Raw genomic sequence first — 26,322 nt, 5'->3', positions numbered from 1 at the left:
TTTCAATTTCATTATTGTGATTGGTGTGTTCATATTTTCTATTTCTTCCTGGTTTAGTCTTGGAAGGTTATACCTTTCTGAGAATTTGTCCATTTCTTCCACATTGTCCATTTTATTGGCATGGAGTTGCTTGTAGTAGTCTCTTATGATGCTTTGTATTTCTGCGGTGTCTGTTGTAACTTCTTTTTCATTTCTAATTTTATTTATTTGAGTCCTCTCCCTCTTTTTCTTGTTGAGTCTGGCTAATGGTTTATCAATTTTGTTTATCTTCTCAAAGAACCAGCTTTTAGTTTTATTGATCTTTTCTATTGTTTTCTTTGTTTCTGTTTCATTTATTTCTCCTCTGATGTTTATGATTTCTTTCCTTCTGCTAATTTTGGGTTTTGTTTGTTCTTTTTTCTCTAGTTCCTTTAGGTGTAAGGTTAGATTGTTTATTTGAGATTTTTCTTGTTTCTTGAGGTAGGATTGTATTGCTATAAACTTCTCTCTTAGAACTGCTTTTGCTGCATCCCATAGGTTTTGGATAGTCGTGTTTTCATTGTCATTTGTCTCTAGGTATTTTTTGATTTCCTCTGATGTCTTCAGTGATCTCTTGGTTATTTAGTAATGTATTGTTTAGCCTCCATGTGTTTGTGTTTTTTATGGTTTTTTCCCTGTAATTCATTTCTAATCTCCTAGAGTTGTGGTCAGAAAAGATGCTTGATATGATTTCAATTTTCTTAAATTTACTGAGGCTTGATTCGTGACCCAAGATGTGATCTGTCCTGGAGAATGTTCTGTGCGCACTTGAGAAGAAAGTGTAATCTGCTGTTCTCAGATGGAATGTCCTATAAATATCAATTAAATCTATCTGGTCTATTGTGTCATTTAAAGCTTGTGTTTCCTTATTTGTTTTCTGTTTGGATGATCTGTCCATTGGTATAAGTGAGGTGTTAAAGTTCCCCACTATTATTGTGTTACTGTTGATTCCTCTTTTATAGCTGTTAGCAGTTGCCTTATGTATTGAGGTGCTCCTGTGTTAGCTGCATATATGTTTATAATTGTTATGTCTTCTTCTTGGGTTGATTCCTTGGTCATTATGTAGTGTCCTTCCTTGTCTCTTGTAACATTCTTTGTTTTAAAGTCTACTTTATCTGATATGAGTTTTGCTACTCCAGCTTTCTTTTGATTTCCATTTGCATGGAATATCTTTTTCCATCCCCTCACTTTCAGTCTGTATGTGTCCCTAGGTCTGAAGTGGGTCTCTTATAGACAGCATATATATAGGTCTTGTTTTTGTATCTATTCAGCGAGCCTGTGTCTTTTGGTTGGAGCATTTAATCCATTCATGTTTAAGGTAATTATTGATATGTATGTTCCTATTACCATTTTCTTAATTGTTTTGGGTTTGTTTTTGTAGGTCCTTTTCTTCTCTTCTGTTTCCCACTTAGAAATGTTCCTTTAGAATTTGTTTTAGAGCTGGTTTGGTGGTGCTGAATTCTCTTAGCTCTTACTTGTCTGTAAAGCTTTTGATTTCTCCATCGAATGTGAATGCGGTCCTTGCTGGGTAGAGTAATGTTGGTTGTAGGTTCTTCCCTTTCATCACTTTAAATATGTCATGCCACTCCCTTCTGGCTTGCAGAGTTTCTGCTGAGAAATCAGCTGTTAACCTTATGGGAGTTCCCTTGTATGTTATTTGTCATTTTTCTTGCTGCTTTCAGTAATTTTTCTTTGTCTTTAATTTTTGCCAATTTGATTACTGTGCATCTCAGCGTGTTTCTCCTTGGGTTTATCCTGTATGGGACTCTGCGCTTCTTGGACTTGGGTGGCTCTTTCCTTTCCCACATTAGGGAAGTTTTCGACTAAAATCTCTTCAAATATTTCTCGGGTCCTTTCTGTCTGTTTTCTCCTTCTGGGAACCCTATAATGTGAATTTTGTTGCGTTTAATGTTGTCCCAGAGGTCTCTTAGGCTGTCTTCATTTCTTTTCATTCTTTTTTCTTTACTCTGTTCCGTAGCAGTTAATTCCACCATTCTGTCTTCCAGGTCACTTTTCCGTTCTTCTGCCTCAGCTACTCTGCTGTTGAATCCTTCTAGTGTATTTTTCATTTCAGTTATTGTATTGTTCATCTCTGTTTGTTTGTTCTTTAATTCTTCTAGGTCTTTGTTAAACATTTCTTGATCTTTCCCTCCATTCTTTTTCCAAGGTCCGGGATCATCTTCGCTATCATCTTCACTATTCTGAATTCTTTTTCTGGAAGGTTGCCTATCTCCACTTCATTTAGTTGTTTTTCTGGGGTTTTATCTTGTTCCTTCATCTGGTATATAGCCCTCTGCCTTTTCATCTTGTCTGTCTTTCTGTGAATGTGGTTTTTGTTCCACAGGCTGCAGGATTTTAGTTCTTCTAGTTTCTGATTTCTGTCCTCTGGTGGATGAGGCTATCTAAGAAGCTTGAGCATGTTTCCTCAAGGTTACTGGTCTTGCTAAGAGCAGTTTTAGTGGAGTAGTGGAGATGAAAGCTTGATTGGAATAGAAAGAGAGGCTTACCCCAAATATAAGTGTCCGTGGCTGTTTGAGAGTGGGCTTTGCTTACTCTCACTCTGTACTGAGAGAACCTAGCACTGCCCAGTCCTCCCAGACTGCCTGGATCCCTCATTCTGCAGTAACAAAACCCCCTATATCCTTAGTTTGTTTTGGCTCTGCTCCTGCTCTTAACTGACCTATGGCCTTCTGTCGGGTCACCACTTCCTTACAGCCTCAGAGCCTGCTGTTTTCCCTTATCTGACTTACCTTAGTTTCTGGAAGATGGGAAGAGCGCACTCCTTCCCCAGTGTCATTTCTAAACTGTTATTCTTCTACCTTTGTATCAGAATCCCTGCTCCTTTGAAGCTAATGCTGCATGACCTTTTCTCTCCACCCCCTTCCATGTCTCCTTATCTTTGTCATCTATTAGCCTCCAAATCTCCCAGCCCCAGCCTCATTTATTAATGCATCTAGCCTGTATCTTTTTTCTACCCCAGTGATTCTCAAGGTATAGTCCCAGATCAGCAGCTGTCAGCAACACCTGGGAACTTGTTAGAAATGCACATTCTTGGGCCTCACCTCAGAGTTAGTAAACAGAAATTCTGGGTGTGGGGCCCAGCAGTCTCTTCTTTTAACAAGCCTCCAGGTGGTTCTCATGCACATTCAAGTTTGAGAACTACTGATTTACCATAAATCCTGCAGTTGTTCTGGGTGACTTCAATGATCATATGCGTTATATCATCCTCAGGTTCTTTGGTCTTGTCACCTGCAGTGACCTTCTTATCAGTTCCACCTCCACACCCACTACCAAGGAAATGACCCTGGGGACGCCCCGTCTTTGAAATTCTAAAGTCCTGTGTTCTGCTTTCTGACCATAACCTCCTATCCTTTTGGCTCTCCCAGTCTCTTCCACCCACTATCAGTTCAGTCTCCATCCTTCTTCATCCCCTCTTCAGGCTAGGCCTTACTCTAAGTCATTTGAAGTATTATCCTTCTGCCAAGACATTTGGCAGGATCCCATCCCTGGATGGATGCTGCAGTCTAGCTTTTCTACCCTATCTGGATAACAGAATACCATTTCAGGAAATCGTATAACAGTATAGATTTGGCACTGCTGCAAATTTACTCACCCTCTGAGGAAAGCCTTCCTGATCACCCTATATATAGGTTATATATATATATAACTATAATACTTCCCCCACTGCCGACCCTCACTAACCTCTTTTCCTGGCTTATTTTTTTCCATAGCACTTATTACTATTTGATGATACTACTTATTTCATTATTTATTTGTTTATTGGCTACCTTCCACCACAAGATAGTAAACTTCGTAAGGGCAGAAGATTTTTGTCTGTTTTGTTCACTGTATACCCTTAGTGTCTAAAGAGTGTCTGGCACATAGTCAGTTCCCAGTAAATATTTTTGAATAGTGGTCTCCAGCTCAGCTGGCTTTCAGCACTGCCCTTTTCCCCTTATATGACCTTGGGCAGCTGTCCCTCCCATTTTCATCTAAGACTATTCCAAACCTTTTCCACACTTATTCAAACCTTCCTAACATTTATCTCTCAACCTCAGTGGACCTCCTTGCCTCCTACTTCACTGAGAAAGGGGAGGTCATCACTGAGAAAGGGCATAATTTTCTCAACTTTTTGCTCTCTCTAAGCAAACTCAGGGACATCTGTGCTTGTTATTCCTTTTCTTTCATTCTGAGATCTCTTTTATTTCCTTTCATCAACCTTTCCACGTCTACTACTCCAAGTTCTCAACCTGAAGCTCTTCCTGAGTCTGTCCTGCCCTCACTTCCCCCGTACGGGACGTCCCAGTAGTGTTTCTTTCCTTCCATTCAGTTTCATCAAGAGTCATCCACTCTGTGTCCTTTTCCCTAATCTAATTCATGTCTCAGTCTTCTGTCATCATCACCACTTGACTCAGAGCTACTGGTAAGGTCACGAATGACTCAGTCCTTACTATTATCCTGGACTTCCCTTTGAGTTGGACATAAAGGGGTCTTTTCTGAAATGTAACTTCCTTGACTCCTTTGATACCACACACTTCTGGTCCTTCTTGTTCTCCTTGACTGTCCCTGTTTATGTCCTTCACGCTTCTCTTCCTCCACCTCTTTCCTAAGTGTTGGTGTTACCTAGGGCTTTATCTCAGCCCTCTCTTCTTACTTGATAAGGCTTCATTGGGAGATTACAACCAGTTCTGTACTTTGAAACCACTGCCTCTACTGATTTCTAAACCTTTACATCCAGCCCCTAAGCTCTGCCATAGGCCTGAGACTCACATAAATAAATGTGATGTCTGACATATGCTTCAGACTCAGCAAGACCATCTTGAACACGTTGATCATGCTTACGTTGTATTAGCTTTTTAAAAACAGCTGCCTTACCTTAAATAAGGTAGCTTACTAAAGTTGATAGGTTAATTTACCTTTATTCCCACCATCCAGATATAATCAGCTTTAACCTTTTAGTCTGTTTTCTCTTTTTTTTTTTTTTTTTTCTTTTTGCAGTATGCGGGCCTCTCACTGTTGTGGCCTCTCCCGTTGCGGAGCACAGGCTCCGGACGCGCAGGCCCAGCGGCCATGGCTCACGGGCCCAGCCGCTCCGCGGCATATGGGATCCTCCCAGACCGGGGTACGAACCCGCATCCCCTGCATCGGCAGGCGGACTCTCAACCACTGCGCCACCAGGGAGGCCCTAGTCTGTTTTCTTAGAGAATTTTTCAATGCTCAGTTTTACATAGTTGAAATCAAATAATAAGAATAATCTTTATTCTTTTATTGCTTATTATATAATATTTTTCCACTCATTAAGAAATCTTTGTAAACCTTATTTTAAATTAATATATAATATGCCATAAATAGATATGCATTAATATTTAAACAATCTCTATCTCCCCCCTTTTTTTGCTGATATACTTTAAAGTAAATTCCAGATATCAGGTTATTTCACCTTCATATACTTTTACGTTACATCTATTTAAAAGATATGGCTGTTTTCTTACATAATCACAGTGCCATTATTGTGCTTAACAAAATTAGCGATAATTCCTTGAAATCATCTAATACCTGGTCCACAATTGAATTTCCCTATTTGCCTCAAAAATGTCTTTTTACACTTGGATTTTTCTTTGCTTTTTTTTTTTTTTTTTTGCCATACGCGGGCCTCTCCTGTTGTGGAGCACAGGCTCCGGACGCGCAGGCTCAGCGGCCATGGCTCACGGGCCCAGCTGCTCTGTGGCATGTGGGATCTTCCCAGACCGGGGCACGAACCTGTGTCCCCTGCATCAGCAGGCGGACTCTCGACCACTGCACCACCAGGGAAGCCCTACACTTGGATTTTTCAAATCAGGATTGTTTTAGGTTTTTTTTTTTTTTTTTTTTAAAGACAGTTATTTATTGCTGTATCTGAAAAGTTTGTAGTGCATTCTCCTGACAGGTCTCTGTTCTTCTGGTTATTTAAGTGGGTTGTCACCTTCTTTCCTGACATACTATCAAAGTAAAAGTATAGAGAATATACAGTCATGACTGGGGAATGATGGAGAAGCCCTAGTGGGAGAGGGCCTAGGATTGAAGAAGAGCCAGTGGTCAGGATAGGGCTGCATCCAGCATGGACAAGAGTCTTGCACCTGAAATGTGATAGTTCACTAGCAGAGAGCTATTCCAGAATAGTACCATGTTTTACATATGTTACACGCTTAGATAAAACTGAAATGTTGGTGAAAGAATTATACTGTTTCTCTTTCTAGTATGTTTCTAGAACCTTTTACTATTATTTTACTTATTATTTTCATTCATTCATACAACAAGTATTATTGAGTACCTTCTAATGTGTAGAGTTAGGAAATAAACAAGGTAAAATAAGTAAAATATATGATAGATAGACTTAAGTGGTGTGAAGAAAAATAAGAGAGATAGGGAATGCTGAGGGAGTGGGTTACAGTTTTTTTTGTTTTTTGGGGTGAGGGGTGGGTTCCAGTTTTTAAAGTGTGGCCAGAGACTGCCTCATTGAGAAGACCACATTTTGAGTAAACACCTGAAGCGGGAGAGGGACTGAGCTGTGCAAATGTCTGGGGGACAGTATTCTAGGCAGAGGGAATAGCAAGTTGTAAAGACCTTCCCGCAGGAATCTGCCTTCCAGTTTAGGGCTGGGAAGGAGGCAGTGTCGTCTCAGAGTGGTGGCCTAGGGAAGGAGGAATCACAGATGAGGACCGGGAGGCAATGAAGGCCATTGTAAGGACTTTGGCTTTTACAGGCATGTGATGTAGGAACCATTGGCAAGTTCTGAGCAGAGGAGTGTATCATCTATTAATAATTTGCATCTTGGGCTTCCCTGGTGGTGCAGTGGTTGAGAGTCCGCCTGTCAATGCAGGGGGACACGGGTTCGTGCCCCAGTCTGGGAAGATCCCACATGCCGCGGAGCGGCTAGACCCGTGAGCCATGGCCGCTGAGCCTGCGCGTCCGGAGCCTGTGCTCCACAATGGGAGAGGCCACAACAGTGAGAGGCCCGTGTACTGAAATAAATAAATAAATAAATAAATAAATAAATAATTTGCATTTTGACGAGCTCCCTCTGGCTGCTGTGGTGAGAATAGACTGAAGTAGGGAGACTAGTTAGGAGGCCATTGTAATAATCCAGGTGAGTGGATAGTGGCTTAGACCAGAGTGTTAGCAGCAGAGGTTGGATTCTGGATATATTTTGAAGGTAGAGCCAGCAGGGTTTGCCAACATACTGAACATGGGATGAAAGAGACAGCCTTTGGAAAGGCTGCAATTTGTAGACTATTCAAAGTTGACAGCTTTGTAAAGGCAGTAATTTGTAGGCTATTCAAAGTGGACAGCTGTCACCACATAACTAAATGTATGTGCATCCTAGTGGTCAGATTTCACCGTGACTGGGCTTAGAAACATCACAATAGTTCTTCATTAACAAGCAATAAACTAATGAATAAGAGAAACAGTAAAATAAAAAGACAGTCCTCAGGGTAAAAATTGTAGTGTTCTCAGGTGGGTTCCGTACTTCACTTACCTTTCTGTGTCCTTTAATTCTAACTCAGTTCTATTCTGGAATGGTCAATAGGCTTTTCTATAAAATTCACCACAAGTGTAATTCTCACAGACTATTCCTCTGCCCTAATCAGCCTCATATATAGATGGCTCAAACTTAATCTCACTCTCTAATGAGCTCTCTCTTACCTAACTTACCGCTCCAGAATCTTCCACATGTAGCATGGTAACTGGTAGGAAATATAATTGACTCTGTTATTCAGAAATGTTAACCTATGCAGGGTAGGGTATCCCTACTTTTTAAGAAAGAATCTAAGTCTGATTCCTCGGCTTTTATAATAGAATGCAATTTTATGATGTGTTCATCTGTATCTAAAGCAGGTATGTTTCCCTTTAATCAGTCACTTGCAGTATCTTTATTCTTTCTCCAGAGGGAAAGAGCTATCCCAGAAACTTTAGTAAAGCCTAAAACTTTCAAAGGAGAGAGGTTATGGAGCAGACTAGATGATACTCATCTATTCTTTCATCCATTCATTCAATAAATATTACTGAGCGTTTGGTATATGCCAGGCATTGGATATACTGCAGTGAGCAAGGCAGATGAGGCTCTGGTCCTGCCTCCCAGAGCTTACAGTCTTGATGTTGTGTATTTCTTTTGACTTTGAACTGGATAAACAGAAAGTAATCTTAGGGAGCTAATATTATGGAATGACTAAAATGTGAGCTTTTGAGTCATATGGCGATGAGTTTGAATTTTGATTTTTAAATTTCTGGTTATATGATCTTAGGTAAGTGCTTTAACTACTTTGAGCCTCAGTTTCTTCATCTATAAAATGGTATCTCTATTATATCCTTGTTAAGAGAATTAAATATGTGTAAAGTGCTTTAGCACAACACTTGGCATGGTGTATTTAAGGTTAGTTGTTTTATTCTTATAACTTACTTGGACCTTATAACAAATAAAATAGTATTGTGAAATAAATGCTAAAAATATGGACTCAAAAAAAAACATACACACACACATACTCTCAGGTCTGGGTACACTTGGGATTTAGAAAGATTTTGCTGAGGTCGTATTTGAAGGAAAAGTCTGGAAGTGGGTGAAGGTACTGAAGAATAAATCTGGGAGGATTCTTAGGATTTTATACACCGGTCTCTCTCATAGATGCTGAGTTTCTGGAGCCAGAGACTGTGTCTCCCTCAGTCTAGTAATCCTACCGTGGGGCTTGTGGTAGGCGTCAAGCCTGTCTTTCTTGAGTGAACAACTAAAGACTTTCAGGACATCTATTAGAACCATCTCACCACCATGGGTTGTTGGAACCTGTCTAGGCTTAGGTTTCTTGCACCTGACCACTGTAGCTTCACGAGCCCTTCCCTAACCTGAATCCATGAATGTGGTAGATGCAGAGCCTTCCAGATTGAGAGGGCAAGGCAAGGTGCTACAGCATGTTTCTCCTGTGAATGCTCAAGCCGTATGTTACGAGGGGCGTTTGGCTATTCTGCTAGGATCCTGGGCAGTTTCTTGGGAATGTTTCCTCAATTGTGGGAATCCCTACCTGAATGTGTGCTTCCTAAGTCCTCTACCTCAGCATATTCCTGCCCCTTCCTGGCCTCAGACTCTGAACAGTCACCTTGCTCAGAATCAGACATCCCTTAAAATCTCTACATTTGAATTCTCCTCTCAAATGCCTTGCTGATCCTTGGTGGACTAAGGAATGTTTTTCTGTGTTTGAGTTTATCTTTTGTTTTTTAAACAGGTTCTTTAATTGAACAGCTAACCACAGAAAAATATGAGTGCATGGTGTGCTGTGAATTGGTTCGTGTCACAGCCCCAGTGTGGAGTTGTCAGAGCTGTTACCATGTGTTTCATTTGAACTGCATAAAGAAATGGGCAAGGTCTCCAGCGTCTCAAGCAGGTCAGTCATTTCTCTCTTCTGAGTAGTTATTCTCACCCATTTGATATGTTCAGGTTTTTAACTTAGCTTTAAAAATACTACTTAATTCCTCTTGAGTGTTTCATCTGCAGGGAGAGTATGTTGCCCTGATGACATATTTTGGATGACCATTATTAAGCTATAAATCTTAAACCAGCTAAGCATAACAAATTAAAATATACTTAGGGTACAACAAAATCAGTCACTTTTACTGAAAATGGTAGCTTTTATCCAAGTAGCAACTATAAAGAACGATTTTTTTTAAATTGGGGTATAGTTGATGTACAATATTATGTCAGTTTTGGGTGTACAACATAGTGATTCACCATTTTTAAAGGTTATATTCCATTTATAGTTATTATAAAATATTAGCTATACCCCTGTGTCGTACCATACATCCTTGTAGCTTATTCATTAGAAAACATTTCTTGTATAGTTTGCTTTAGAAAATTTATAGAAATGTTTAATTTACCCTTAGGATTTTGAAGTTGCTTTGCCTTTAACAGATCTTCTCCATAGTACTTTGTGGGCTTTTTCCAAAGTATACTGGTATTTAGGGATAATGCAAATGTTATTTAAAATATGCTTTCTGAACTTTGGCTCTTCTAATTTAAGACATTTGAGTTTTCCTGCATGTACCCAAGTATTTTATCCTACTTTTTTTTCAAAAAAATAATAGAACACTGTCCCACAAAATGAAATGTTAATTTTATGAAGTGATGGAGGTGTTAACTAAGACTATGGTAATAATCATATTGTAATATATAAATTTATCAAATCAACATGTTGTATACCTTAAACTTACACAATGTTATATGTTAATTATATCTCAATTTTAAAAAATGGAATGAAATGGATACCCACTGTATTCGCGGTATCTGAGGTCCTTATAAATATAAGCCTAAATGCAACATTTAAGCAAAGATTTCAGTATTGTGAATTTGTTTCTTAAATGTCTGATATCCTTAACATGGAAATTACTATTACTGCTTCAATATTATGGCTTTCCATAGATTTAAAAATTCTTAAATTACATGTGCTTTTGTAAGGAAATTATTTTGATTTCCTCTCATTTTTCTTGACAGACGGCCAGAGTGGTTGGAGGTGCCCTGCATGTCAGAATGTTTCTGCACATGTTCCTAATAACTATACTTGTTTCTGTGGTGAGTTTTTTTGCATACACTGGAGTCTCTTCCACTTTGCTTATTGTACCTCAGTTCCCAGCCCAGGAGAGGCGGTGTGCTGGGCATGTTTTAGAAGTCACTAATAAGACTTCAGAGCTACAGGAGTTTGTAAGACATCACATGCATGTGGTCTGTCACACAGCTAGAGTCACAGGCCGTTGTGTTCTTGGCAGACTGTTCTGGAGATGGGCCTTCTCGTCATGCCCACCAGGTCTCCTTGATCTTAGTTTAGATCAGAGCCGACCAGATGGCAGAGGTGGGTACAGACATGGGCTTCTTCTCATCTCTAATGGTAACAGCTTTGAAATTCTGGATTTGAGCAACATGAGTAAAGAGTAATGGTGAAGTGTACTTTATTTTAATCCAAGAAATCAGTCATTGTTCTTTATAATAAAGAGAGATTTTCTGTAAACCAGCATTGCAAACTATCCTTGTGCCCTCCCTCTTTATGGAATACTTCTTCCTGGTTTTGAATAGCTCAGTTCTTCCATGTGTTAGGAAAAAAACTTTTCATGATCCACGTGCTCATATCTGTTGCTAACCTATTTCCTGCGTGTCTTTTTTTTTTCCCTCTTTCCTGCCTGTCTTTTAATGGGTAACCTTTACCATCTGGCTGTCGATTTTTCAGATTTTATTTCTTAACCATTTGTCTCCCTCCTTGAACCATTGCATTTTTATGTTTGTCCTCATTACCTCACTGAAACTTATTCAGAAATCATCAGTGACCCTTTCCTGACCAAATCCAGGGCTGATTTATAAATTCTTAACCTTTTTGTCCACACAGCATCCCTTAATGCTTTTGACGATTCACTTCTTGAAATGACTAGCTCTTTCTGTTTCTTTTCTACCTGCTCTCCTTATTTTTCTAACTAATTAGCTCATATTTCTCCTTTCCTGTTACTTAACTGCCGGCTTTCACCAAGAGTCAGTCACTGACCATCAACACTTCTAGACTCAATCTCTTTGTGAACTCAACTATCTACAGTGTTCTTCCCCTTCTTTTCGTTAAATCTCATCCACTGTGTCATTCAGGATCTGACCCCAACCATCCGCTTCCAAAGGAAGCTTCCCCTTTCTTATCTCCTCTCCCACTTTGGCCAGTCTTATCCAGAATCTGTTGGTCCTGTATGTTCTATTGCCAAAATCTGAGCCTTAATAGATACTGAATTAGTATTAGCTGAAGGAATGAATATTCTTGAATGTACTACTGGAAAGGCAGCATGAAACTGGAAGCAAGAGATCAATCGAAAATTGGACAAATAAGACGAATACCCAGGCTTAATTACCTTATTTTTAAAGGATTTTTAAACATGAAGCATCATAATGAAATTTAAAATCTTGTTAAAAGCCTTCACTGACAAGTTGGATATGAGACCCTAAGAAGGCAGAAGAATGTGGGGATGAAGGTCACGATGATCTGAGTGAGGTGGAATGGTGTGGGAAGGCAAATAATGGCCTGATTTTACCTGAGGACTTTGCCCCACTCTTCTTTTCAAGGAGACCATTGGTCGGGAATTCCCTGGCAGTCCAGTGGTTACGACTCTGTGCTTTCACTGCCAAGGACCTGGGTTCAGTCCCTGGTTGGGGAACTGAGATCCCACATTCTGCAAGCCATGCAACGCAGCTGAATTAAAAAAGGAGACCATTGGTTTAATATACTTTATTGAGAACTTATTTATATAACAGTTACCATGAAGAAGCAGAGAAGAATGAGACTATTTACTGACTTCCCAGAGCTTACAGTCTAAAATTTAAGACACAATTAACTTGCTGTTCTACTACAAAGTCTGTGGGAGATCTTTGGGGTGAGTTTGACTTCTGGCTGGAGGATTAATAGCCTTCCTGAAGGAGGTAGAATTGAACCAGGCTTGAAAACTAGGTTTAACACCAGGAAGGCTTAGGATCTGCTGGGAGAAGAGGAAGTCATCCAGTTATGGAGCCCAAGGTCTATGAAGATGGAGGAGTGCGAGATGACTGGAAAGGTAGGGCTGACTTCTTCATGCCAGGCCTAGATATTGGGACTTCATTTGTCAGGTGGTGGGAAGCCACTGAGGGCATCAGTGTGTGTTTTGTTTGTTTGTTTTGGTCGTGCCGAGGCATGTGGGATCTTAGTTCCCCAACCAGGGATCAAACCTGGGCCCCCTCCAGTGGAAATGCAGAGTCCTAACCACTGGACTGCCAGGGAATTCCCTGATTCTTTATGAAGATTAGTCTGGTGGCAGTGAATAGAGTATTTTGGGACCTAAACAGTTTGGGGACTTACAGTAACCCAGATGAAGAATAGTAAAAGTCTGCAATGGGTTTTAGAATGGGATAGAAAGGAAGGGATATAAGATTTCAAAGGTAAACAGGAATTAACAGCAGTGGGAAAGGAAGGAACCCAAATGTGGCTCCAAAGTTTCATGCTTTTGGAAATGGTGATACCAAGAACAGAAAAGGTCAGGGCAAGTGAACCAGGTTTGGTGGGAACAGTGAGTTCAGTTGAAGTTGAAGTGTTGAGTTGGAGGAGTAAGACATCCAGTGGAAGATGTTCTCCAGGGAGTTAGGAATGTTTGAAGAAAGATGAGGAATCAGGAATGATAGTCACAGGTGAGAGCAATAGATGAGATTCTAGTAGGTAAAAGGGTAATGGGTGAAAAGGAGTCTAATGCAGAACTCTGGCAGATGAAGGGAAAGAAACATCATTGAGAGTCAGGGAAAAGAGGTTGGGCCATTGAGAGATGGTAGGAGAAAACCTGGGCACCATATTGGAGCAAGAAAGCACAGAGGCAGGGGAGCTTTTCTAATAGTCTATAGAGATGAGGTTCTGGCCAGTAGAGAGGAACAGCAGGAGTAGAGGGGGAGGTGAGGTGTGAGATACACTGTGTAGGAAAATTGACAAGATTTGGTGACTAAATAAAATAGAGAAAAAAAAGAGGATGACTCTAGTTTTTGAGTTTGTGCGACTCTGACAGTGATGGTGTCACTAACAGATAGGGAACCCTGGAGAGGGTGGGATCTAAGAGGGAAGATGCTAACTTTGACTGTAGATACGTAGGCAATTTGAAGTGACTGTGAAACCCCAAGCACAGACATTCAGCAGATGGTTGGACATGTAGGACTGAAACTGAGGATTCAGGGCAATGCAGAAAATGTAGATTTGGGACTCCTAGGCCTTTAGATGTATTGAACTGCACAGCATGAATAAGATTTCTGAAAGAGACAGACAGGAGAGAAAAGCAGAGGCCAAGGACTGGGAACAGGTTTCATTTAGGGTGTAAATTGCCCAAGTGAGGATGAATAGCTCAAGGGCAAGGAGGAGTCCTGCGCCTCCGTTTTACTCATCCTGCCCCTGCACTAAGTTCATGGAATAGGCTTACTAAAATTTGTGGAGTGACATTGATTATAAAATTATAACCCTAGAGGGAACCTTCCTCAACATAATAAAGGCCATATATAGCAAACCCACAGCCAGCATCATCCTCAGTGGTGAAAAACTGAAACCATTTCCACTAAGATCAGGAACAAGACAAGGTTGCCCACTCTCACCACTGTTATTCAACATAGTTTTGGAAGTTTTAGCCACAGCAGTCAGAGAAGAAAAAGAAATAAAAGGAATCCAAATCAGAAAAGAAGAAGTAAAGCTGTGACTGTTTGCAGATGACATGATACTATACATAGAAAATCCTAAAGATGCTACCAGAAAACTGCTAGAGCTAATCAATGAATTTGGTAAAGTAGCAGGATACAAAAATTAATGCACAGAAATCTCTAGCATTCCTATACACTAATGATGAAAAAGTGAAATTAAGAAAACACTCCCATTTACCATTGCAACAAAAAGAATAAAATATCTAGGAATAAACATACCTAAGGAGACAAAAGACCTGTATGCCGAAAATTATAAGACACTGATGAAAGAAATTAAAGATGATACTGATACAAATAGATGGAGAGATATACCACGTTCTTGGATTGGAAGAATCAACATTGTAAAAATGACTCTACTACCAGAAGCAATTTACAGATTAAATGCAATCCCTATCAAACTACCACTGGCATTTTTCACAGAACTAGAACAAAAAATTTCACAGTTTGTATGGAAACACAAAAGACCCCGAATAGCCAAAGCAATCTTGAGAAAGAAAAACGGAGCTGGAGGAATCAGGCTCCCTGACTTCAGACTATACCACAAAGCTACAGTAATCAAGACAGTATGGTACTGGCACAAAAACAGAAATATAGATCAATGGAACAGGATAGAAAGCCCAGAGATAAACCCACGCAGATACGGTCACCTTATCTTTGATAAAGGAGGCAAGAATATACAGTGGAGAAAAGACAGCCTCTTCGATAAGTGGTGCTGGGAAAACTGGACAGGTACATGTAAAAGAATGAAATTAGAACACTCCCTAACACCATACACAAAAATAAACTCAAAATGGATTAAAGACTTAAATGTAAGGCCAGAAACTATCAAACTCTTAGAGGAAAACATAGGCAGAACACTCTATGACATAAATCACAGCAAGATCCTTTTTGACCCACCTCCTAGGGAAATGGAAATAAAAACAAAAATAAACAAATGGGACCTAATGAAACTTAAAAGCTATGCAGAGCAAAGGAAACCATAAACAAGACGAAAAGACAACCCTCAGAATGGGAGAAAATATTTGCAAATGAAGCAACTGACAAAGGATTAATCTCCAAAATTTACAAGTGGCTCATGCAGCTCAATATCAAAAAAACAACCCAATCCAAAAATGGGCAGAAGACCTAAATAGACATTTCTCCAAAGAAGATATACAGATTGCCAACAAACACATGAAAGAATGCTCAACATCATTAATCATTAGAGAAATGCAAATCAAAACTACAATGAGATATCATCTCACACCAGTCAGAATGGCCATCATCAAAAAATCTACAAACAATAAATGCTGGAGAGGGTGTGGAGAAAAGGGAACCCTCTTGCACTGTTGGTGGGAATGTAAATTGATACAGCCACTATGGAGAACAGTATGGAGGTTCCTTAAAAAACTAAAAGTAGGGCTTCCCTGGTGGCGCAGTGGTTGAGAGTCCGCCTGCCGATGCAGGGGACACAGGTTTGTGTCCCAGTCCGGGAGGATCCCGCATGCCGCGGAGCAGCTGGGCCTGTGAGCCATGGCCACTGAGCCTGCGCATCTGGAGCCTGTGCTCCGCAACAGGAGAGGCCACAACAGTGAGAGGCCCGCGTACCGCAAAAAAAAAAAAACAACTAAAAATAGGGGCTTCCCTGGTGGCACAGTGGTTAAGAATCCTCCTTCCAATGCAGGGGACACGGGTTCGAGCCCTGGCCCGGGCAGATCCTACATGCCGTGGAGCAACTAAGCCCGTGCGCCACAAGTACTGAAGTCCGCGTGCCGTGCTCTACAGTAAGAGAAGCCACTGCAATGAGAAGTCTGCACACCACAATGAAGACCCAACGCAGCCAAAAATAAAAATAAATTTATTTAAAAAAAAAAACTAAAAATAGCACTAGCATATGACCCAGCAATCCCACTACTGGGCATATACCCTGAGAAAACCATAATTCAAAAAGCGTCATGTACCAAAATGTTCATTGCAGCTCTATTTACAATAGCCAGGACATAGAAGCAACCTAAGTGTCCATCAACAGGTGAATGGATAAAGAAGATGTGGCACATATATACAATGGAATAGTACTCAGCCATAAAAAGAAACGAAATTGAATTATTTGTAGTGAGGTGGATGGACCTAGAGTCTGTCATACAGAGTGAAGTAAGTCAGAAAGAGAAAACAAATACCGTATGCTAACACATATATATGGAATCTAAGAAAAAAAAAGGTCATGAAGAACCTAGGGGCAAGACGGGAATAAAGACACAGACCTACTAGAGAATGGACTTGAGGATATGGGGAGGGGGAAGGGTAAGCTGTGACAAAGTGAGAGAGTGGCATGGACATATATACACTACCAAATGTAAAATAGATAGCTAGTGGGAAGCAGCCGCATAGCACAGGGAGATCAGCTCTGGTGCTTTGTGACCACCTAGAGGGGTGGGGATAGAGGGGATAGGGAGGGTGGGAGGGAGACGCAAGAGGGAAGAGATATGGGAACATATGTATATGTATAACTGATTCACTTTGTTATAAAGCAGAAACTAACACACCATTGTAAAGCAGTTATACTCCAATAAAGATGTTAAAAATTATAACCCTTTTATGCCTATATTTTAACTTTACAATAGGTGAGTTCCTACTATACTGGGGGACTTATGTCCTTTAAATTTCTTACTGCCTCTCCCCTCCCCCCATTGCTCTCTTCCCTTATTCCCTCTTTCTGATCCTTACAGTAGATATTCCCATATCAATTCAAAGACCCATTTACAGAAAGCTTATCTTGTAGGTTTTGTTTAAATCTTAGATTAAATGTGTCTGTTAGTCAAAGTGGCATTTTCATCAGTAAAAATGACTATTTGTCTTTTCCAGATAATCCAGAATTTATCATACTCAGTGAAGCTTTTGATGAGTAGTATTACATTCACCTTCTTATTTTAGGACAATGTGTTTACTGAACTAATGAACACCGTATTGATGTTTCATGCTGTCTGGCTATATTGTATTATTTCATCGAAGTCTAGGATGCAGTTGAAGTTTATACCATTGACTGTCTTCTTTGATATGTTTTAGGCAAGGTAAAGAATCCTGAATGGAGCAGAAATGAAATTCCACATAGTTGTGGTGAGGTCTGTAGAAAGAAACAGCCTGGCCAGGACTGCCCACATTCCTGTAACCTGTAAGTTGGAACACTAGACTCCTGGGGATTCCTGGTGAACACGCTTTGCTTGCGGCTCTCAGTACACATATCTGGTTAGCACGTAACAGGACTGGGTGAGGGACAGTGTGGTATCATTTACTGAGCACTTGCTTTGTGCCAAGTACTCTGCAAAAGTTGACTCGTTGAATCCTTACAACAGCCCAGTGATATATAGATATTTATCATCTCCATTTTACAGATGAGGAGAGAAATGCACAATAATAAACAGTTGATCAGTTACAAATTTCTGTGGGCTTTGGCTTCAGACAAAGGTTTAATTCCTGGGTTTGTCTCTTAACAGTTATGTGATGTTGGACAAATTACTTCTCTGAGCCTCAGTTTCTGGACCTGTAAGATAATAATGATAGATAAAAAATAGTTACAGAGTTCTATGAATATTAAATTAATTAACACACTAAAGAGACTTGGTACAGAGCCTGGCACATGGTAAGTGGTCAAGAAATTGTAACACTTGCTTTTATTACCCAAATCTAAGAGAAGACAGACATCAGAGTGTTATACTTGCTTCCACTGGTACCTCGCTTCTATTGCATGGAGCAAGGGTTGGATCAGAGGTCTTGTGATCAAGATGTAGGGATGGTGCTGGGGAATATCATTGTGGGGAGAGCTATTCAGACTGAGCTGAACAGCATGATCTGCCATCTGCTGGACAATCAGCCCTTCCTCTTCCTTTGACTGCTTCCATAGGTCAGAACTCAGGGACTCATCTGTTCCTTCCCTTAGTTGGCATTTTAGTAACTTCAGTAACAAGAAATTAATCCTACACATGAATTACCTTTAGGAAGCCTTCAGCAGAAGTGGGGCCCTGTCATGACTGTCAGAGAACACCACTGTGGTACAGATCAGGTGGTCAGTCATTTAAGAAGCACTTTAAAACACCAGTGCCCAGTCTCTGCCTCAGAGCAATTGAATCAGAATCTCCTGGGGTGGGTCTGAGCATTGTAGTCTTCTTCCAGGTGATTCTAGTATGTAGGCAGTGTTCTGAACCACTGCTCTGAAGGTTATGAGAACCTGGGGTTAAGTCCAGGCCTCAGGGATATTTGAAATAACCTGGAATCATCCACACTTGACCAGCAGTTTGTCTATCAGTCTAAAGTTATTTAAGGGCTTCCCTGGTGGCGCAGTGGTTAAGAATCCGCCTGCCAATGCAGGGGACATGGGTTCAAGCCCTGGTCCGGGAAGATCCCACATGCCGTGGAGCAGCTAAGCCCATGTGCCACAATTACTGAGCCCACGTGCCACAACTTCTGAAGCCCACGCACCTAGAGCCTGTGCTCTACAAGAGAAGCCACCTCAATGAGAAGCCCGTACACCACAATGAAGAGTAGCCCCCGCTCACGGCAACTAGAGAAAGCCCACACGCAGCAACGAAGACCCAATGCAGCCAAAAATAAATAAAATAAATAAATTTATTTTAAAAAAGTTATTTAAATGTCCAGCCATGAAAATAGTTTCACCTGAAAGGGTTGAGGTATATCATGTGAAATATAACTGTTGAATAATGATACTCATCCTTAAAGAAGCATACTTAATCTTATGTCTCCTGTGGGTTCTGTATGTCAAAATGGATCATCTTAGGAGACTGGGCACATGTTCCTGGATTGTTTTCAGTGTTTAAAGCTCATTTAAGAATTATTATAACTGATTTATTAGTCACATAAAAAATCCAACCAGACCACTTTATAGGCACACCTGATTTTTATAGCAAATTCTGTTACCCACCTGATTAATTACACTTGGCTCTGATTGGCTATTTTTTAAATTAATTTATTTTATTTTATTACTTAGTTTAGGCTGCGTTGGGTCTTCATTGCTGCCTGCAGGCTTTCTCTAGTTCCGGAGAGCAGTTGCTATTCTTCATTGTGGTGCGTGGGCTTCTCATTGCTGTGGCTTGTCTTTGTTGCAGAGCACAGGCTCTAGGCGTGCAGGCTTCAGTAGTTGTGGCACATGGGCTCAGTAGTTGCGGCTCGCCAGCTGTAGAGTGCAGGCTCAGTAGTTGTGGCGCACAGGCTTAGTTGCTCTGCGGCATGTGAAATCTTCCTGGACCAGGGCTCGAACCCATGTCCCCTGCATTTGCAGGCGGGTTCTTAACCACTGTGCCACCAGGGAAATCCCCTCTGATTGGCTTTTAATTCCCAAAGGATTGTGATTTGCCATCCCATAGGTGTCCCCCCGTCCCCCACCTCAAGTTCCCAAAATGTTTTAAGTAGTGATATTTCTATACAGGTGTGTTATTTACCAGGGGTGTCTGCTTCAAAGAGGGCAGTATTTATTTGAATTGGAATTTATTTCCATTTTGTTCATTTTTTCTTTGGTCTCTTTATAGCATAGCTCCTATAAAAAGCGTTCTAGTCAGAGGCCTAATTCTGACCTATAGCAAAAATTAGGCACAGTTCTTTTCCATGAGTCCCTTTCCCCTTCGTTACTTACCAGCATGCCTCCCCTCACCCCAAGCAACCTTCTTTTCAATGTTCCCGTTGTTAGCCTATCACCTGGTTATCACTTTACCAGCTGATGAGAAAATGTCTGTACTTCTCATGGATCTAGCAGATTTAAGCTCTGTTACTTTGCTCAGGTTATGATCTTCTAAAGGACCCCATTGGCCATCCTGAGTGGCAGGATCTTTTTATCCCCACTCACTGTACTAAGTGGGCCGAGACCATATTTAGAAATGTTATCTTTGACTATCAGACCCAAATAAAACCAGTATTTTGACTTGGGCTTTACTTTTCTCGTTAAATATTCTAAGATGATACTGCTATCAATTCTTTCAATATAAAAACATTGTTGGTATCTTTGTTTAAATAGTTTAATCAACTTTAGACAAAGACTAAAACAGTTTGTAGGAAGTTTATTTGTTGCCATATTCATAGTAGGGCCCAGCTGGGGCAACTTTGTTTAAGTTTGGTTACATGGGTATGATTTATTCATCACAGCCTTTCTTTTTCAGTCTCTGCCATCCTGGACCTTGCCCACCCTGCCCTGCATTTATGACTAAAACATGTGAATGTGGACGGACCAGGTAAAGTTAGAATTGTACTCCGAAGAAGACTTCAGTTTCTACATTAATGGTTTATGTATGAATTTCTAAAATAAAAGATTAGTAGGTAGGTGCAAATAGTATTTATTTACTACCATTAATAAATGGTAGGTGTAAATAGTACTTTTCCATAAATAGTAATTTCCTGTGCTGCCTTAATCCTGCAATCTTATAGGTGAATAAGAAGTTATAAAATAGATTACCCATTTCAGATGCAATGCCAAGGTGACAGGGACTTTTTTCTTAACCTCTCTAGTGGGTGAAAGAACCAGGAATTGAACCCAGGCCTGCTAAGGTCCAGGAGGCAAGGGTCACTTATCTGTGCCTAGCATAGTATCTGGTGTCTAGGTTTTCAGTGAATATTGTTGAATGAAAGAATAAGTAGCCCCAGAGCCCACTTTCTTTTCATTACAATGCAAGTTCTCCTGCTTTATCAGTCAGTGCAAGGATCACTGATAGCTGCAGAGGTCCAGTTAAGACCACAAAATGATTTCTGAACCACAAGATGAGATGGGATAGTGCAGATTTTCAGTGATAAGCATTTTTTAAATGTTTACTGAACTTACAAGGGTAGCAGTGTGGCCTTACAGGGAGTCACATGCAAGGGGCTGTGGGTCAGAAAGCCCAGGTCAGATTTGGGCTCTGCCACTAACTAGTTGTTGACCTGGGCAAGTTGCTTCTTCTTGGTGAGCCTCATTTTTCTTATCGTATGGTAGAAATAATAGTGTCTTCCTCAAGGGGTTGATGTTAGCTGTGACGCTGAGCACTGGAAACTGATCATCTATGTATGTAACAGTGACTTCTTAAAATAAAATATGTAGTTGAAGTGGGAGTAGGGGGATAGAATAAAACTTTTTGTGGGAGAGTAGACTCCAAGGTCTAAACCATTACCCTGGAAAGGAATCTGAAGATAATTGTCTAAGAGCAGCAGCCTCATATCCTTCTCTAGCGAATAAGTCGGCAAAATCAGGATGTTTATTAGAACAAAGCCAGGAATGATGTCCCCATCCTGAATCAAAGTACATACAGTATGTTCTTAAGTATCATAACTGCCTAAAATGCCAGAGTGCCAGGTCCCAGGAGAATGCCATTGTGCTTTCATTCCAAGAATGTTCATTACAACTACACCTCCCAACCTCCCTACCCACCTCTGTAAGATACTATGGGAGCTCCAGGCTCTTTCCCCTCCTGCATGCTGTTTCAACTCAGAGAAGAAATCACATTGTAACAAATACTTAGGCCCTCAGTTCCTCACTGGCCAGAAAACAGGGGAGAGAAAAAAGGCAGAATGGGAAATAAGGAAAGCAAAGGAGGAAAAAGAAGAAAGAGTGGAGAAGGGAAGAGGAATTGAGGAAATGATTGGAAGAGGGAAACAAAAAGTAGAGGAAACTGGGCAAAGAGAAAAGGTTTAGTAGGTTTTGGAGGAAGGTAAGTTTAGCTGTCAAATAGGACCTCAATATCCAACATTAGACTAATGCTGTCTTTACATCTATTTTTACAGGCACACAGTTCGCTGTGGTCAGGCCATCTCAGTCCACTGTTCTAACCCTTGTGAGAATGTTTTGAATTGTGGTCAGCACCACTGTGCTGAGCTGTGCCATGGGGGTCCATGCCAGCCTTGTCGGATCATACTGAACCAAGGTAAGTGGTGAGCACACCAGCCAGCAGTACTTGGGTACTTTTCTGGAATTGTCTTGATGACATGGATTTGTTTCAAGCCTGTAGTCACAGAGACTCTATTAGGTCTGGTACCTTGGGTAGAGAGAACTGGAGATACATGAATGATTAGACAGTTTTTTGTTTTTGGGGGATTTTTCTGCCGCACCTTGCAGCATGTGGGATCTTAGTTCCCCTACCAGGGATCGAATCCACGCCCCCTGCAGTGGAAGCGCAGAGTCTTTAACCACTGGACCTCCAGGGAACTCCCTAGGTGGTGTTCATTATTTTGGTTACATAATACCAGTATAGGTCATTGTCCTATAAAATTTGGATGGTAGATTTTTTTAATGCTGTTTAAAAGTAACTGCTTGTGAAATTTTTTTGCAGTAATTACTTGAAAAAGACCCAGAAAGGCCAAAGTGATCTTGAAAAGGAACAGTTGAAAGACCTGATTTTAAGACCTACAAAGTTACAGTAATTGTGACATTGTGGTTATTGGTGTAAAGGTAGACTAGATCAATGGGAGACAGTAGAGTCCAGAAATAGACATCAATATATATAGTCAGTTGATTTTCAACCAAGATATTAAGTTAATTCAGTGGAAAAAGGAGTCATTTTACAAATGGTCCTAGAACAGCTGGATGTATATATGGGAAAAAAGTGACCCCCAACCCCTGTCTCACTCTTTACACAGAAATTAATACTGTATGGGTCATGGGCTTAAATGTAAAACCCAGAAACATAGTTTCCGGACGAAACTATAAGAGAATATTTTCATGACTTTGGGATCAGGCAAAGATTTCATAGAGCAGCAAAAGTACTAACCGTAAAAGAAAATAATTGATAAATTGAACTTTATCACATTAAGAAAATGAATTGATAAATCACAGATTGTATCCAGAATATTTAAAGTACTCCTACCAAAGAAAAAAAGAAAAAGATAAAGTACTCCTACAAATCAACAAAAAAAGACAAACAACTCACACAGTGAGCAAAAGACTTGAACAGGCACTTCACAAAAGAAATATGTTAATGGCCAATAAACACATGAAAGGTGCTTAACACCTTTAAACACTAGGAAAATGTAAATTAAAACCACAATAAGGGTAGAATAATATAACCACTTTAGAAAACAGTCCAGAGGAGTTCCCTCGTGACCTAATGGTTAGGATTCTGGGCTTTCACAGCCATGGCTCAGGTTCAGTCCCTGGTCAGAGAACTGAGATACCACAAGCCACGTGGTGTGGCCAAAAAAGAAAAAAACTGTCCAGTAGTTCCTTTAAAGGTTAAACATAGAATTACCATGTGATCCAGCAATTCAACTCCTTGGCATATACCCAAGAGAAATGAAAATATATGTCTATACAGAACTTGTAAATATATGTTCATAGCAGCATTTTTCATAATAGTCAAAATGTGTCAATAATACAAATTCCTATCAACTGATGAATGGAATAAATGTGATATGTCCATAAAAAGGAATATTATTCAGCCATGAAAAGGAATGAAGTATTGATACATGCTATGAAGTGAATGAACCTCCAAAACATTATACTAAGTGAAAGAAGTGAGTCTCAGAGGACCACATATTGTGTAGTTCCTCTGTTTGTATGACTGCCTCTAATCTTCAGGGATCCTGAGCTACTATGTATTGGTTATATAGTTTTATTTTATTAGATTTTACTTTGGTGTGATGCTGTTGATCTGTGCTTGCACTTAAAGCAAGAAATACCCCTATGAAATGTTTTGTGCTGTGCACTATAAGGATTTTATATAGGGAATTGTGCCATATACTATTCAGTATTCTGTTTATGGGTCCTCTTGGAAGAAAGTCTTGTCTGGTCTTGGTTCCAAGAGTAGTTGTTTTTCCTCACAGACTATATCTTAGGAAGCTGGTATAACTGACCTAATATTCATCTTTATAGTGTGTACTTTTTAGCTGTGATTCATTCTCTATCCTTACCATTGTTTTTCTTTTTCTTTTCACATCTTTTAATTTACGTTCTCTAGATATATCTCATATATCCTTATATGCTGCCTCAAATCCATTTTGAGATAAGGCAGGAGTTAAGTATATATTGACAGTTTGGTTTTAGCAGTGTAGATTGTAGTGTGGGAGAGTCCCTTTGATTTGGACCATTTTTTAGCTCTTGATACATATTGGGCTGAATCACACTTTTTTTCAGATTTGTATGGATCCCTGTCTCTTCCTTTTTGTTTTTGTGTATGTAGCTGATTTTTCAAACCCAGTTGAAGACTTTTTTTTTATCCATATTAAATATCTAGCAAAGCATTTTGGCCATCAGTGTAGTTTATTTATCTTCTTGAATTGTAATTCTCCTAAGATCGCTTTCAGCCTTATCTGGAGATTTAATAAGCATTCCTTCTGGGTCTTCATTCACGTGTTGGTAAAAATGCTGAACAGGTTCAGGCTGGCAACAGAGACCTTTCTGCAGACTGTCTTTGGTTCCTTAATACTCTTTAACCAGCAGTGACTCCACCCAACTCTTCTGTCATCAGCTCATATCTTGTGCCTAAGCATAGTAGAGTTTTTAGTGTTGTACTCAGATTATTTCCTGATTGATCAGGGGCTCTACTTTTGTTTTTATTGTCACAATTTTCTTATCTTTTCTTTCTTTCTTTTTTTTTGAGATCTACATGCTTAAATTTTTTTTATTAAAGTATAGTTGATTTCCAATGTTGTGTTAATTTCTGCCGTACAACAAAGTAACTCAGTTTTACATATATATACATTCTTTTTTATATTTTCCATTATGGTTTATCCCAGGACATTGAGTATAGTTCCCTGTGCTATATAGTAGGACCTGTTGTCCATCCATTCTATATGTAACAGTTTACATCTACTAACCCTAAACTCCCAGTCCATCCCTCCCCCAGCCCCCCTTTCTTGGCAACCACAAAACAAGTCTGTTCTCTATGTGTGTGAGTCTGTTTCTGTTTTATAGATAAGTTCATTTGCATCGTATTTTATTTATTTAATTTTAATTTAATTTTATTTTATTTTTGGCGGCGTTGGGTCTTCATTGCTATGTGCAGGCTTTCTCTAGTTGCGGTGAGTGGGGGCTACTCTTCGTTGCGGTGCTTGGTCTCTAGGCACACGGGCTTCAGTAGTTGTGGCTCGCAGGCTCTAGAGCGCAGGCTCAGTAGTTGTGGCACACAGGCTTAGTTGCTCCACGGCATGTGGGATCTTCCCGGACAAGGGCTTGAACCCATTTCTCCTGCATTGGCAGGTGGATTCTTAACCACTGCACCACTAGGGAAGCCCTGTATCACATTTTAGATTCTACATATAAGTGGTATCATATGGTATTTGTCTTTCTGTTTCTGATTTCACTTAGTATGATAATCTCTAGTTGCATCCACGTTGTTGCAAATGACATTATTTTGTTCTTTTTTATGGCTGAGTAGTATTCCATTGTATATATGTACCACATCTTTATCCATTCATCTGTGGATGGACATTTAGGTTGTTTCCATGTCTTGGCTATTGTGAATAGTGCTACTGTGAACATAGGGGTGCGTGTATCTTTTTGAATTATAGTTTTGTCCAGATATATGCCCAGGAATGGGATTGCTGGATCATATGGTAATTCTATTTTTAGGTTTCTGAGGAACCTCCATACTGTTTTCCATAGTGGCTGTACCAATTTACATTCCCACCAACAGTATAAGAGAGTTCCCTTTTCTCCACACCCTCTCCAGCATTTGTTACTTGCAGACTTTTTGCCTCTAGGTATTTTTTAGTTTGCTTTTTGATTTCCTCGTTAACCAATTGATTTTTTAGTAGCATGTTGTTTAGTCTTCATGTAATCGTTTTTTTCTCATTTCTTTTCCCTTGGTTGATTTCTAGTTTCATGCCATTGTGGTCAGAGAAGATGCTTGAAATCGTTTCTGTACTCTTAAATTTATTGAGGTTTGTTTTGTGCCTTAGTATGTGGTCAATCCTAGAGAATGTTCCATGTGTACTTGAAAAGAATGTTATTGTCACAGTTTTCTGACCCTTGATTCTTTGGTTCACAGCTATCCTATGTCTCTGAAAAAAAAGCCTCTGTTCTATTTGAGCAGAAACTTAGCAAAGAAAAGCCTGCTTGCAGAAGCTCTCAGTTGCTAGGGTTTGTTTACCAATTTGTTGATTCTACCAATATTAATTGT

At 40.0% G+C, this 26,322-nt stretch overlaps 1 protein-coding gene across 3 annotated transcripts in view; it reads left to right on the top strand.

Moving 5' to 3' along the window:
* The window catches only part of NFX1 (nuclear transcription factor, X-box binding 1), a 79,408-nt gene that overhangs the window by 11,384 nt on the left and 41,702 nt on the right, over positions 1–26,322 (top strand). For all 3 annotated transcript variants that reach the window (XM_082627944.1, XM_082627943.1, XM_082627942.1), the window contains exons 3-7: positions 9,270–9,428; positions 10,532–10,609; positions 17,303–17,408; positions 20,401–20,472; positions 21,992–22,131. In XM_082627944.1, coding sequence (XP_082484070.1) covers positions 9,270–9,428; positions 10,532–10,609; positions 17,303–17,408; positions 20,401–20,472; positions 21,992–22,131 — 555 coding nt within the window. The remainder of the gene's footprint in view (positions 1–9,269; positions 9,429–10,531; positions 10,610–17,302; positions 17,409–20,400; positions 20,473–21,991; positions 22,132–26,322) is intronic.

This window comes from Mesoplodon mirus (assembly GCF_964341445.2).
Source record: "Mesoplodon mirus genome assembly, chromosome: 1".
Classification (NCBI taxonomy): Eukaryota; Metazoa; Chordata; class Mammalia; order Artiodactyla; family Ziphiidae; genus Mesoplodon; species Mesoplodon mirus.
The sequence above is the reverse complement of the archived record's forward strand: the minus strand, read 5'-3'. Positions and strand labels throughout refer to the sequence as shown.